The sequence below is a fragment of the Gymnogyps californianus genome, chromosome 28 (genome assembly GCF_018139145.2).
Source record: "Gymnogyps californianus isolate 813 chromosome 28, ASM1813914v2, whole genome shotgun sequence".
NCBI classification, from domain to species: Eukaryota; Metazoa; Chordata; class Aves; order Accipitriformes; family Cathartidae; genus Gymnogyps; species Gymnogyps californianus.
The window spans coordinates 5,027,120-5,041,428 of record NC_059498.1 but is presented as its reverse complement, the minus strand read 5'-3'; the positions used below and the strand labels follow the sequence as shown (position 1 = coordinate 5,041,428).

The window sequence follows — 14,309 nt, the reverse complement described above, 5'->3', positions numbered from 1 at the left end:
GCCAGGCCCAAAAAGTCTCCTCTTGCCTTGTCCATCACCTCCCGAAGGGCACAGCCGCCCTGCCCCGTGCAGTGCCTCCCTTCCCCAGACCCGCAGCCGGGTCCTGCAGCCTCCCGGGGGGGCACTGGTAGGAGAAGCAGCCTTTTGCCTTTTCCTGATGGCTGGACTGGAGGGAACAAGATGGGGAAGAGCTGAGCCCCGGGGCAGAGGGTAATGCCACAGTCCTGCCAGTTCCCCTGGTGCGAGATAAAGCAGTTTCTAAGGGCAGAGCCAGTGACCCCAGTGGGTCCCCTCAGTTGTCCCCCCCACCCCAGTTCACTCCCTTTGCGCCAGTTCTCCACCACCAGCCTGGGATACTCCTCTCTGGGGAGTTATGGGGACTCTTTTGCACGACAGCTCCCCAGCCTTCCAGCGCACCCACACACCCTACCAGAGCCCGTTGAGCCCCCCGGACCCCCCATCAACCCTTGGGGACCCCCCATCAACCCTTGGGGACCCCCAGCCCCGGCTTGGTTTGCCTGGGTTGCAGGCAGCAAAGGGTTACGCTCGGAGGTGCCGCTCTGCTCCCAGCACCTGGCAGGGGAGGGAGCGAGGAGGGGATGGAGCGGAGTTTCATTGAGTCTCCAACAAGGCAGCGAGGAGCAGGCAGAGGAGGAGGCAGAGGAGCAGGCAGAGGAGCAGGCAGAGGGCAGGAGCGGCGGCGGCAGCAGGTGAAGCCGCCTCCCGCCGCCCGGTCCGGCACAGCGCGGTGGGAGCTGCCGGAGCCACCATGGGCCGGGGGGGGGCCCTAGGAACCGGCTTATAAAGGGGGGGACACCCCCTTCCCCTCGCTGACGTCCCTCGCTTAAAAAGAAGGGAGGGAAAGCAAAAAAAAAAAAAACCAAAAAAACAACCCGAAAAACCAAAACCCACCCAAACCCTCTCTCAATTTGAGATACGGCGAAGGCGGGCGGCACCGGCTGGAAAATGCATCTCCCTCGGAGCTGCATCGTCTTCCTCATCCAGGGGAGCATCTCTCTGCTGGTGAGCGCTGGGGATGGGGAAGGGGGTGCTGGGGGGCTCGTACTGCCAAAGGGACAGGGGGGGTTGACAGCCAGGAACATTTCCCAAATCAATTTATTTCCCCCCCCCCCAGCTCCACCTCCCCCACCCCACCCCAGCCCCTGGAAAAGCAAGCATCCCAAAACTTCTGTTATTTTGCAGCAGGTAGCGGGTGGGCAGCGGGCAGGGTGGGCTCGTAGGCAGGGATGGTGATAAAGGTACCTCCTGATCACCCTAAAAATCTGCAGCCCCCCCCCTCCCCAGCACAGCAGTCCTGGTAGAGCTCCTGGGGGCAGCTCACCCGCACCCCTGGCCCCTGGGCTGGGGCAGAGCTCCGGCACAGCCCGGCAGGCCGACCTCGACCTCGGCTTCCCTGTTGCCTTCTCTGCCAGGTAAGCCCTTCGCACCCCAGGGATCACGGCGGGCGTTTGCTCGGCAGCCCAGCACCGAGGGCTATGGGGCTGCAGCATCCGCCTCCTGCCTGGGCACCCTCCCAGCCCGCTGGGTGCCTGCTGGGCGCCCACAGCCTGGCAGCAAGGCAGCCCCCACCCCAGCAGCTCCCCAGCCCCTGTCTGTGCTTATTTTGGGGTCCACGGCTGGTGGCAGGCAGAGCCCCCGTGCCAGCAGGAGGAGAGTTTGCTGAGGAGCCCGTGCACGGCTGTTAGAGGCGAAGGGCATCTCCCCGGGGCGAGAACTCACCTCTGCACTTTGCTGTCCCTCCTGCGGCCCCACTGCTCCCAGCTCCATGTCTCCCCAGACCATGGAGGTCAGAAGAGGGGTCCATGGGACATGCTGTCAGCAGCAAGACCGGTACAAAGGCCACGAGGTGGGCACCCTCGCCGCAGGTGTGCATCCTCCCCCCTAGCACCCTCTTCCCGGCATCTGCAGAGATCCCCTGGGTGCAAGTGGTCTGCCCTGAGAGAGGTGCCACTGCCAGGCTGCCCTATCAATGAGCAAAAGCACCCATCCCGGCTCCTTTCACCCATTCCCTGAGCACCCGTGAGAGGAGAATGAGAGCTGGGGGAAATTGCTACCAGAAGGGAAATACGGACTACAGAGAGAAGTAGAGAGGAAAGGCGAGAGAAAAGGGAAATAAGGAAAGCAAAGATGGGAAAGAGGGTGGCTGGGTCATGTCTGGAGAAGTGGGGTGACCCTGGAGAACAAGACTGGGCAAGGGGGGCAGGCACCCATCACCCATCTCTCACTCTCCACCATCGCTATGTTCAGGTGATCTGTGGCCAAGAAGAACCAGGGAAAGGTGCAGAGCAACGTGAACCCAAGACCCAGGAGAGAGCTCAAGTGCAGAAGACGAGAGGGCTGCTCTCTCCAAAGTCCCTGTTAACTCCAACCTTACTGCAGAACATGACTCTCCTGGAGCTGGTGAGCAGTTCGCAGGAGCTATGGGATATCCTGGACAACCTGTCCGAGCAGGACCATGCTCCACACCCCAGAGGACAGAGGGATTTGGGGCCAGCCTCAGGCAAGCTTAAAAAAATTTTTGGCTGGGGAGATTTCTATTCCAATATCAAGACGGTGAAGTTGAACCTCTTGATCACCGGAAAGGTGGTTGATCACGGCAACGGCACAGTCAACGTCTTCTTCAGACACAACTCTACTGGGCAAGGGAACATCTCCGTCAGCCTCGTCCCCCCAACCAAGGCAGTGGAGTTTGACCTGGAGCAACAGATCTTCATCGAGGCCAAAGAATCCAAAATCTTCAACTGCCGCGTGGAGTACGAGAAAGTGGATCGTGCCAAGAAGACCACGCTCTGCACTTACGACCCATCTAAGACCTGCTACCACGAGCACACCCAAAGTCACGTCTCCTGGGTCTGCTCGAAGCCTTTCAAAGTCATCTGCATCTACATCACCTTCTACAGCATAGACTACAGGCTGGTGCAGAAAGTGTGTCCCGACTACAACTATCACAGTGACGTACCCTACTACCCCTCGGGATGATGCGCTCTGCCCATCGCAGGATGCCCCGGTGATGAGGGGGTGCTGGGGGGGGCGGGGGGAGGGACGGGGACGGTTTTGTAAGTGGGGGCGGGAGCGCAGCGGTCCCTAGAAACCAGAAGCAAGGAAGGAAGAGGAGGATTTTCTATTTTCCCCAAAAGCTCCAATATCAAGAGGAGGAATTTTAGGCTATGGGGTACCGGCATCGCTAAACCTGGCCTGGATCTGTGGTCTTTAGAGACTGGTACGTGAAGGCAGGGTCTGAATTTAGAATACAGAAAATAGGACATAAAAGCCACAATCAGGACTTGTGTTTCTCAGTGCAATAATGGATTTGCCTGGATCTAGGCCACATGGTCCTAAAAGGTTGGTGACCAGGCAAAGAGGGCTCCAGAAGCAGGCTTACACAGCCTGGAGCCAGGGGAAGACCTCATGTGGCGGGGGGGAGAAAGGCACCTGATGCCCTCCATGGCTGTAAGACGTCCATGGGCAGCCACATCATCTTCCCCGCGTCTGAGTTCTGCAGCGGCAGGAGCTGGAGCTGAGTTTTCCCACGTCGGGGTGCAAAGGGCAGCCAGGATGGCAACAGGGAGCCCGGGGCGGGCAGGGAGGGACCTTCCCCGGGTGCCACCCCACCACAGCTCACACTGGGCACCACGGCACGGCGGGGTTTCGGGGACTTGAAACTGTGGATCCGCAGGCAGAGAAATTCTGGTGGAATCTGTCAAATCTGCTGACACAATATATGATTCATGTGTTTCCCCTGACACGCTGTGATTCATGCGTTTCCCCTTCATCTCATCCGTGCTTCGTATCACTGCCGGCTCCCCAGCACCCGCTCCCACCCTCGCCCAGCCACATTCAGCTCCAAGCGCTGCCGTTCCTCGGTGCAAAAGTGCGCGCCCGTGTGCGTACGTGTGTGTGAAGTGGAGCTCTGACTGTAGCATTTAATTTACTTTGAAGGAGGAAAAAAAAAAAAAAAAAAAAGCCCAAACACAACAACGCTGTCCTTGAGAGAGAGAATAAAGTTTTCACAGTGGCACCGAGGCAGGTCAAGTGTTTTTACTGAGAGCAATCTCAGTCTTGTCGGGGGAGAAGGAAAATAAACTGGTGGGGTTGTGCACGAGGCACAGAGCATCGCCACGACCCGTGCCCAAATTCAGCTCCGTTCAGATGCATCTGAACTCACCCCTTCCAGTAACCGGGCGTTGGGTCCAGCTTTGGGGTCTGCCGGGACTTGGACTTTCACCCGGACGCTTGGTTGCTATTGCTCGTGCATGGGTCATTCTGCACCACTGATGGGTATTCCCAACCTCCTCCCCTTCCCCATACATCCAAACTTCAGGCTCCCACTTATGTAGATACATTCCCTCCTACAGAAAAGACCAAAAAAAGCAGCTTCCCCCCCAGCCGTTCCTTTCCCCCCCAAAACTCCTCATATTCAGGGCACCAGGCCAGCTCCAAAAATCCCCTTACACCCCAGCAGAGTTCCAAGGCAGGTATTACCACCAGAGCAGGTTTTATGCTTCAGCCTTCACAAGTCAAATTCCTTCTCTACAGCTTGGAGAGAGGTTTGCTGGCTCCTGGCAAAGTTTCATTATATACACTTTTACATCTAGACAGCGGCCGGTTCCAAAATACATTGAGCAAAGAAAGCCTTTTAGTGTAATAATCAATGAGAAGACTTTTACTCCGAGAACAGAAAGTTTAAAATGCTTAGAGAGCGGGGTTTCAGAAAATAACAGGAGCAATATTTGGTATTGGGGGGGGGGAAAAAACCTCTACCACAAGCTATCTGACAAAAGTATGTTCCCCGAGGGTTCACGCTTGCTTTAAGGCAGGAACACAAAAGGACACGTTAAACCCCTTTCTGCCAGCACAGACAAAACAAACAAAACCACCACACACAGAAGTTGCTCATTTGGAGAAATTTCAGACAATTGCCATTTGAAGAAACAGAGCAGACAGCGGGAGCAGAGAACCAGGCTACAAAGGATGCACCATTGTCAAAAGTGATGTGGCAGCCGCAGTTACTAGGAGACCAGGACGGGCCATTATTCGGGCTTGGGAGAAGAGGATTCCTGCTAGCAGAGTCACAACCCGTGCTCAGAAAAGAAGGATTTCGCTGAGCTGGAGGGCAAACAATACACGAGAAAAAAAATCCCCACACCCTAAATCCGCCTGTCTTTAAACACACACACACACACCCCCCCCGCTACAAGGAGATGCAAGGTAGAGCCTTTGCACCAACTCATTTGGTAAAATTTCCCTCGTTAGAGGCTAAGTCAAGGTGTACTTGAATGCATTCGCTTACAGCTTATGATTATTTGCTTTGTGGGGTGTTGCTCAAGCTGTGCTGCACAGTGGAGGTTGGCCGCGGAATTGTTTCTGCTTCTCGAGCGGAGGAGTTAAATCCCTGCAACTGCCTCTGCTGCAATCTTACACAAGGAACCAAGGTTTAATTTCTTTCCCCATTAGTAGACGGACATAAAATAGATTTGGGGGTGGGGGGAGGTAAAATTTATCCAAATGAAGTTCCATGAGTTGCAAACTTCATTACAAATGAAGCAGTGTGTAATGACTGTGGAAAGCAGACTTCAAAAATCCTCCGTGACACCAGGGTTCAGCAAAGTGCCACAGAAGTATTCACAGGCATTTTTGCAATTAGAGCCCATCTCCATTTCTAAAATGCAGCCCCTTATCATCTTATCATCCACTCAGTGGACAGCCGATCTCTTTGTCTCCAAAGCAGGAAAAGCCCTGATGGGAACTACTTACTGCTGTCATCTACAACTACACAGTGAATGTTCTCCATCTCCAGTAATTAGCTCTCTTTAGTTTGTTAATACTTTTTCCTCTTCCCCACAAAATCCTCCTAATTTAAATTTCATGACTCTCCCAGCCGAGCTAACCTGTGCTTCTGCACATTTAGAAACTGGCTTCCCAGAACAGCCTGCTCCTCGCTCCCACCAAAGGCGATCAGCAGCCCCCGGCCATTAATTGCACTCATCAGAGCTGCTGGGGACCAGTCCATCCGGCCTCCCCAGCTCTGGGATTGGATGAGTCAGGAAAAAATCAGGGCCGATGGACTTGCTGCAGGAATACAACCACCCCAACATCTCCCCAGTCCCAACACCACTCTCCAGCCTGAGTCGGTGGCTCCCATCGCTTCTGCCTCCTCCGGTTTTAAGGACCGAAGTGATGAGACGTCTGGTTTAGTGGTGGGCTTGGCAGTGGTAGGCTTACGGTTGGACTTGATGATCTTAAAGGTCTTTTCCAACCTAAATGATTCTATGATTCCTTAAAATGCTGTTTAACGTTTGAGTAATTCTCCCATTAAGATCATTTTCTCAACTCCGTGCAGTCCAAGTGCTCCTTTACTAATTTGGCCCTATATCATAAAAATAATTAGGACTAATCAACCTCAAATAAACCCAAATCCATCTCTCTGTAGGTTATTGGGACCTCTTCTCCCTTGGTAATCTTCCAGTCAATCAGACTTTTGTCTTTCTACCGTTTCCTATTTACCATATCCAAAAAAACCCAGCAGTGCCCTCCGATTCAAACGAGACTCTCATGGCCAGCTATCACCTCCAAAATGTGCTAGTGCATTACTCCAGGATTTCGGAAAGGACAAATCTCACAGGAACGTAGGATGTAATGCAAGGATGGCACAACCGGTTCCTTCTCACCGCTACGACAGCTTCAAGGCATCAATTTTCCTCAACTCGGGGTCAGTCAGGTTTTTTCCAAACATAAACATTTTTAGCAGGTTCCAGCCAGACGCCAAGATCTCGAACGAGAAGGAAGTTTGTTCATGAAAAGCCTCAGGACAAACTAATGAGCAACAAAAGATTATTGTCACAAAAGCCCTCCTTGACGTGAGAACTTCTTTAAAGGCATCAACACTGTGGACGTGCCAACCTTTGAGGTTTTCCCCAGAATTGGGCATATTTGGAGGAGTTCCCGGAGCGGTGGCTATCACAGCCACTGCGTTACTCAAGAACTTCAGCTTCCAGAAAAACAAACAATTGGTTTAATCACAGACAAACCCAAGAAAATGGGATTTCTAGAGGCTTAGATGTCAAAACACAAATATAAACCTCAATTTGTGTTAGATTTCATGATTTCTACATCTAGCTCGCTTTACGGTCCATCTCAGGTTTTCTTTTGTGGGGCTTTCAGGCTGGCGCTACTGAAGTTCCTGCAGCTGGGTGAGTGTATAACACGTCGCTTGGAGGGCATGGGAAGCTCAAAGCATTTATATTTTTGTTGCTCCTGTTTTTTGCATCCCCCGAGTCTCCAGCACAGCTCCTCGGGTCGCCGGCGACATCGCAGCTCCCGTAACATCCCTTGCCAGGACAAGCCCGGCCCTTTTGTTCCTAAACCAAACTGCCGAGGTTGAGCCTCGTGGAGGGAGTCCTGACCTAAGTGCTTTTACAATGCAAATAAACACATTTTATGGTTTCATGCCCAAACTATCAAATGGCTAATAGAGCCTTCGCTGAGCTTTAGCTCAGATGGGCTAGGGCTGCTGCGTATGTGCAATGCTGCATCTTTACAGAGATTATTAGACTTTAATGAGGTCTAGTGAGTCAGCCAAGCCTTTATGCTCGTAATCCCCCATTTCAATAGCCATAGGTAGCTCCTGGATGCATTAATGTTGCTGGTTCTCCTGCTCTTCTGGGTGCATAAAAGCAACTTGGATCCGATTTTGTTGTTACAGCTAGCGCCAGGCCAGCATCACGCCGAACACAGAGTGACGGCGCTTGCCTGAGATCTCAGGACAGGTCAAGCGGCAGAGCCGGGGCAGCGCGGGTGCCCGGGGTCCCGCTCCAGCCCACGGCCCCCCACCTTCCCCGGGGAGCCGATGCGCCTTTCAAGTCCTCTTGAATTCTCTTCACCTTTGCTCTGCTCTTTCCTTTGCTAAGGGAAGAGTTTCTCCTCTTCGCAGACCACGTTTCGCGGTGCCAACGCAAGCTGTGCTAAGGACAGACATCTCGTTCTCCAAGCGGTTCGAGAATCTTAGTTCCTGGGCATAAATCCCGATCAGGCTATTGGCTTTTCTGATAAACTTAACCAAGTTATTCCAGGCCTTTGTCTAGTCTGTCTTATCTCTCTTTATAAAGATAATATTCATTTGCCTTCTGGGGATGGAGTGAGACTGCACGATCATCAAGCACTCTGGAAATCCTCCACTGAAAGGGGAGGCAAGCAGAAATGATTATTCATGAAATCCCCAGTGTTATGACTTGTTATTACACGCAGTAGACTAAAAATGCAAGTGGGCTGAATGCATCATGTATTTGATCTAAGAATTATTACAGTTTTGCCAATTAGACCCAGAACCCAAATACAACTGCTTCCCTCCTCCTCCTCCTGCTCCCCTGCCAGAGCTTAGCACCAGCTGCCGTTTCATAAACACCAACATTTCCCCATCTTCCTGTGCTTTCAACAAACTCCAAAAGCAGCAGGTCTCTGATTGTTTTCCCTCCAATTAATGGCAGAGCGCACTGCTCTCCCAGAAAGAAGCTGCAACGTGTAACGTCACATCACGACAACAACTGCTCGCCCATCAGCGGCTTTTTCCTGCCCTGTGGGGACCGGGTGGGTGAGAAAAGCACCCCTTGGCCTCCCCGCCCTCCTCAAACCCTCACCTACCTGAGAACATCAAACACCACTTCGGTTGGAGGGACGAGGCTGGAGGGTTAAGCAACAGGACTGCTTTGCTGTTCGGCACGCTGGTGGCAGGACGGCATCCAGCCAAGCGCCGGAGGAATAGGGCAATCTGCTCCCTTAGGGGAGCTCAGCTTGTACATGCTGTTCTGCAGAATAAGGCCTGAACCTCCTGGTGGGAAGGAAGGATTTACTTTTGCCTGAGAGGTTTCCAGACCTACCAGAGCACCCATCTGTTACCCAAATGTCTTGTTTCCTAAAGGCTTGTGCCCAAAGAGTAGGAGGGAGCTGTGATGCAGTAACCCCTTCCCCTCCAGTCCACTAAGGTCACCGCTCACGGTGCGGTTTGCTGTTTGCCATGCTGGAGCACATCTGTTACCATCCGGATTGTGGTGAGGGTTTCCCCTCATGTCTTGTTAGATTGCAAACAAAGAGACAAGAAGAGCTGAGTACAAGAGTAGTGATTTTTTTAAAAATAGAAATATACCCATTTAAGTACCATAAGGATAATTCAGAGATACTTGGGTTGCACAAAATTATCCAAGAGCACTGGGGTGAGAGGGTGGCTGCAATCACAGCTCTCGGCTCCGTGCGTGCACAGGAGCAGTGTTGAATTAGCATTTGTTGCCCAAAGAGCCCTTCCCCGTGCCCCTGGGGACAGGCAGAGCGGGGCCAGCTGGTGTCACAGCCCTGAGCTTGGGCACACGGGAGCCCTCCCTAGGAACCGAGTCGGGGATTAACCAGCACCAAAGGCTGCAGGAAAAATCTGGGCGAGATGGAGTTGAGCAGATCACGGAGGAGAACGGCGTCTGTGTGATGCTCGCACACAGATGGTCCCAAACGCCTGAGCAAAATGGATGGGGGGGGGAGGAAGAGATTTTAGGGGAACATTGGTCCAAAACCACTCTGACGCGGTTCACAGCGGAGCTGCCTGAGCCACCTCTGTGTGTCCGTCCCTGTCCTCTCCCTTCAGGACGAAGGGCACGCTGCTTCAGTGCTCACACACCTTTGCAAGCCACCCCCCTGCCTTCTAAAAACAATAAAATAAAAAAAAAAAACTGAATAAACACACCAAAACCCACACAGGCACAAAGCAACACCCCCTCCCCTCAGCCCCTAACAAAACCACCTCCAAAGCCAGCCCTCGCCTCCTGCCAAGCCTTTCGGCGAGCCTCGGCGGCTCAGTTTCCAGCTGAACTAGCATCTGGTTGCTCGCGACGGTCTGAACCGCACCGTCAGTGTCTGCAGGAGATTGCCGGGTCCCCCGGGAACAGGGGGCCACATCGCCTCGCGCGCTGGTACGCGGCGTCAAGCACGCTGCCGGTGCTCACTAGATCATTACAGCAGCATCCACAGGCGCTTCAGCAGGTGAAGCGGCGAAATAAAGGGAGAGGGGGAAGTTACGGGGGATGGAAAACGCAAGAAAGAGAACAAGAATTCAGACCTAAAAAAAAAAAAAAAAAAAAGGAAAGGCTGTCAAGAGGCAGCAAGAGGAGGACAGGAATGGAAAACTTGTCCAGCTCTTTCAAATCCCACCAGACCCTAACTCCTCTGCAGAGAATTCCCAACTCAAACTGCTTCAAACCCCACACCTGCTTGCACTAAAAAATATGCTAAATAATTCAGTTTTTACTCATGTGCTCTTGAGCTGCAGAATCTTCCCGGCTCCTGTAGCTTTGTGCAGTGTTTTAGGGGGAAGGTACAAACCGGCTGGGGTCGAGGGAGGGGAGGTCGGTGTGTCGCCCACCGCCACGCTCTGGGACAGCAGAGCTCTGGTTTCTGGTGCTGCTGCTCTTCGTCGAGCGGCGCAGAGCCCGTGTCAGCGCGGTGGCTGTGACGCACGGGGAATAGCGATGTGCCACGTACAGGATAAAGGCAGGGAGAAGGGAGGGCTGGTGTGTTTTCCACCTGCCAGGCTTTTCTGATCTGTGGCAGATGTCTCTCCGCTTTCAAACTGCATCAAGAAGCGTCCGCTTTCAACTAGCCTCCTCATTGGGAAATTTTCCTATAAGGGGAAAAAAAAATTATCTTCTGCAGTCGACTCAAAGCATCGCACCATCAAGGACGCACGTCTGCATCTTCAGCACACGTCTGTAGGACTTCATTCTGGACCGGCGGCTCTCCTGCTCCCCCCACTTCTGCCAATCCTTCTGGAAGACCGACGGCCTCACGCCTGCCCTGGTCCCTCCCGGTGCACTGGGAAGCCCACGGGGCGATCCCCGACGGCGTACGCTCCTCCTGAAAGCTCCCCACACACTCAACAGGGGCACGCACTACCTCCTACGCTACCTCCCAAAACCTCCATCAAGGAAAATTCCTTTACGAGCAGCAAAAAAAACAGTTTTCTTGCTCCAAAATACATCAAGGGAAAAGGACAAACGCCCAGGAGCAAGTCGCCAGGGGCGGGATGCAGCTGGCTCTGTCACCGCCGTCACCCTTCGCAGTCACCTACCTCCTCTCCCCGCCTCCGTGTCACGTCTCAATCCAAACTACACACGCTGGGTACCTGCTTCCACGCCCTGCTCACACGGACTCGTCCCCCAGCTGCAGAGAGGCACCTACATTCACGTGCACATTTTGCCTCCAGAATTTTAAAGCATCCTAACACGGTTTCGTTAGGCTGAAGCTACTGGAGGAAATGTAGAAAGACAATTATAAACTAAATGAGAATTTGAGCAGTTCCTTGGCTGAAACCATCTCCTGGGAAGGGTCCTGTTCAGAGACCAGTGCTACGGGCACAGCAGCCCAAACCAGAAGGAAATCCTTAGTTTCAGGCACAGGGGCTCTTAAATTTTATGTCTTGTTCAGAAAACTACAATCCCAACAACAAAACCAGTGAAGATACGGCATCTAAAAGGAGATTCCTCAACGGACTCCATACACACATGTGGGACTGATAGTTAAATAAAGAAGTGAAGACAGCGCACGGCGGAGCAGCCCAAGAGCCTATGCTGGTGCTTTATAAACCTTTTGAAATTGCAGCCTGAAGACACTGATTTTAACTACTGTGTTCCCTCTTCTTGCCTCCAATATTAGACATCGTCCCACCGAGACGGTGATCAGATGCCGAGATACCCAACACAGAGTCTTTTAGTTACTATCGCTGCCGTCTACCTCCGAGTGCTTAAAAATGTTTGCACCCAGCTCAAATTGGCTTTTTTCTCAGCTATCAGAGGAAGCGTAACTATTCTTGCATTTCTTGTCATCCCACGAGCAAGTGCTGCTTACCTGGCAGATTTTATTTTGATCTCCTCAGCCTGCTGGATGCTCTGGCACTTTGTCATGGGAAGACAGATATTTGCTTATACCATTGGTGGCCAGCTCTGTGTTTGCAGCCTCTGTTATAGCAAACATGATATCTTAATTAAGGGACTTGTTGGCTTGCTGAACTCAGACAGATGGGATCTTAATTCAATTAGTATACTTTAATTACCTATTATAGTAGGACTCTCAAAAAAATGGACACAAGTGAAAGGTTTTCTGAGCAGCTATCAATCCTATCATATACTTATCAATGATAAGCAGTAAATGTTGTTCAGTGGTTTCTTTCTACCACTCCTCTTCCTCACCCCTAAAAAGGGCTGAATTTGATCTCCAGTTTTGGAAATTTTGCATGATCCTTATGTATCTTCCCTTATGTATTGAAAATAACAGAAGCAAGCTCTGAAGTGGCGACACACACAAGTAAATCAGTTGGAAAACAGGACGCTTGTATGTTAACCCCCGTCCTCCCGACATCTCAAGCTACAGCAAGCAACCTGAAGAAGATCCATGCATTTTTGCTCTACTGATCACAACCTGCCAGTTAACGCCAGTAAAGAGGTCTGAACCCAATTTAAAAGTAATCTTGTCTTGGGACACAAGGACGTGCCAGATTATTTCTTCTGATCCCTTTTAGAAATATTCTCTGAGAAAAGCCCTACATAAATAAATCATAGTTGGGGTCCATTATAAGGACTCTCCCTCCACGGCTCATCTGAGACAACAAGGACAAACTCGTGGTTAATAGGTGCTGATGGAAGAAATCTCCCCACGGCTACTATTTTGTGAAAACTCCTCATTTTGAGGTCTGCTTCTATTACACAGGGTTGTTTGTGTCGAGGGATGGAACTGCATTTTGGAAAAACATCCCTCTTCATCTGGTTGGAAGAGGGCTATTTCATCCCCAAAGCACCAAAAGAGCATAAGCAGGTCTCAGAAGACTCAACTTCCCATGTACATTTTTATGAGCAAAAGGGTGGGCTTGGCATTCTCATGATTTTTTTATTTCTATTTTGGGAATGAAGCTTGGAAAACAGGTGGAAGCAGCGTTTAGAATTGCTTAAAACTCTCTGACCACAAGATGTGACATTACAGCATGCTTGCAACATCCAATAAACCTTTGAAAACAAGGTACTGGCCCAATTTTTTCTTGGCAGCTCTCTAGCCACGCATCCATTGCCAAGAACAGCATGAGCAGAGGGAGTGGCAATGCAAGTGTCCCCAAATCTCCCATCCTAACAAACGGGGAATAAACACGAAGACCCAGTCTAGGCACGGCTTTCTGCTGAGACTGCCAATGGCGGGACCTGTGAGTGTCAAAGCCAATCGTGCTCAGAGACCCCTGTCTTTAATAGACCTCTGTCTATTAAAGAAAAGCATTTCTGGTAAGATACTGAGAGCCAAAAGATAGCAAAGGTTTGAAGTTTTGGGCTGGTTTGTTGTTGTTTTTTTAAAACAACTACAGAGCTCTGAAAAATAAAGTATTATTGTACGCATTATCTACACTTAAACACAGCCTACCTATTTTCTGATGCACCAAGCTCTCCTCCCACCGTTTCCAAAGCCTATTCTCTCCTCCTTACATCGCCGTTTTACAGAAGCATACACCCACATGCTTTTTGTATAGCACCAATCCATAGCCAGAGGTTTCAAATATTAGGGGGAAGGTAATAACACATATTTTAAATATCTAGTGACTGTTCACCAACAGGAAAAGTCTGCTTACATCAAAACCCCAAGAAGTTCCTCTCCACGTGCTGCAGGCAAAGAGCACGGTGCTGAGCAGCACAAGGTGCCAGCGCTGGGGGCAGAAGGGGAAACACAAATGGAGCCACCAGTCAAAACATCTGCGGCTCTTAAATCCACAGCGTTTCATCTCCACGATGCTGCCCGTCAGCCGCTGCTGAACTGACACCGCAAATATCTACCCGTACCTATAAATCACTCTGTATCATCACAGCTGGCAGAGGAGCGCTGAAGAAGAGCAGCGTCGGTTCATGGGCATCAGGTAAAAGGCATTTGTTCGATTTAATTTTGGAGAACCGCGCTGTCAAAGAATATATAGACAAGATTTAAAAAGCAAACCACTCATCAATGTAACAAAAACACCACTTACGTCCTACAGCCCAGCTCCACGCCATGCTAAAGCACCCACAATAATTATAACCTCACAGAATTACGCGTTTCAGAAGTCCCAGCAGCCCTGGAATGGGATGGAGTTATTGCTGTGGTGCTGAAAGGAAGGAAAGGCTTATTTAAACATTTACTGCATGTGAAATGCCTCTCTTTTTCCCTTGCCTTTTGAGGCTTCAGCACCTAGAAATAAATATAGCTCATTAAACAGTATTTCGTAGTTCAGTTTTGTTTACAGGCCC

General features: G+C 51.2%; 1 protein-coding gene across 1 annotated transcript; it reads left to right on the top strand.

The window, feature by feature from the left end:
- Positions 1-966: 966 nt before the first annotated feature.
- NXPH3 (neurexophilin 3) lies at positions 967-3,023 on the top strand. The gene is made up of 2 exons (XM_050911898.1): positions 967-1,023; positions 2,269-3,023. The coding sequence occupies exons 1-2, from the start codon at positions 967-969 to the stop codon at positions 2,998-3,000; spliced, it is 789 nt and encodes a 262-aa protein (XP_050767855.1). The 3' UTR covers positions 3,001-3,023.
- Positions 3,024-14,309: the final 11,286 nt, after the last annotated feature.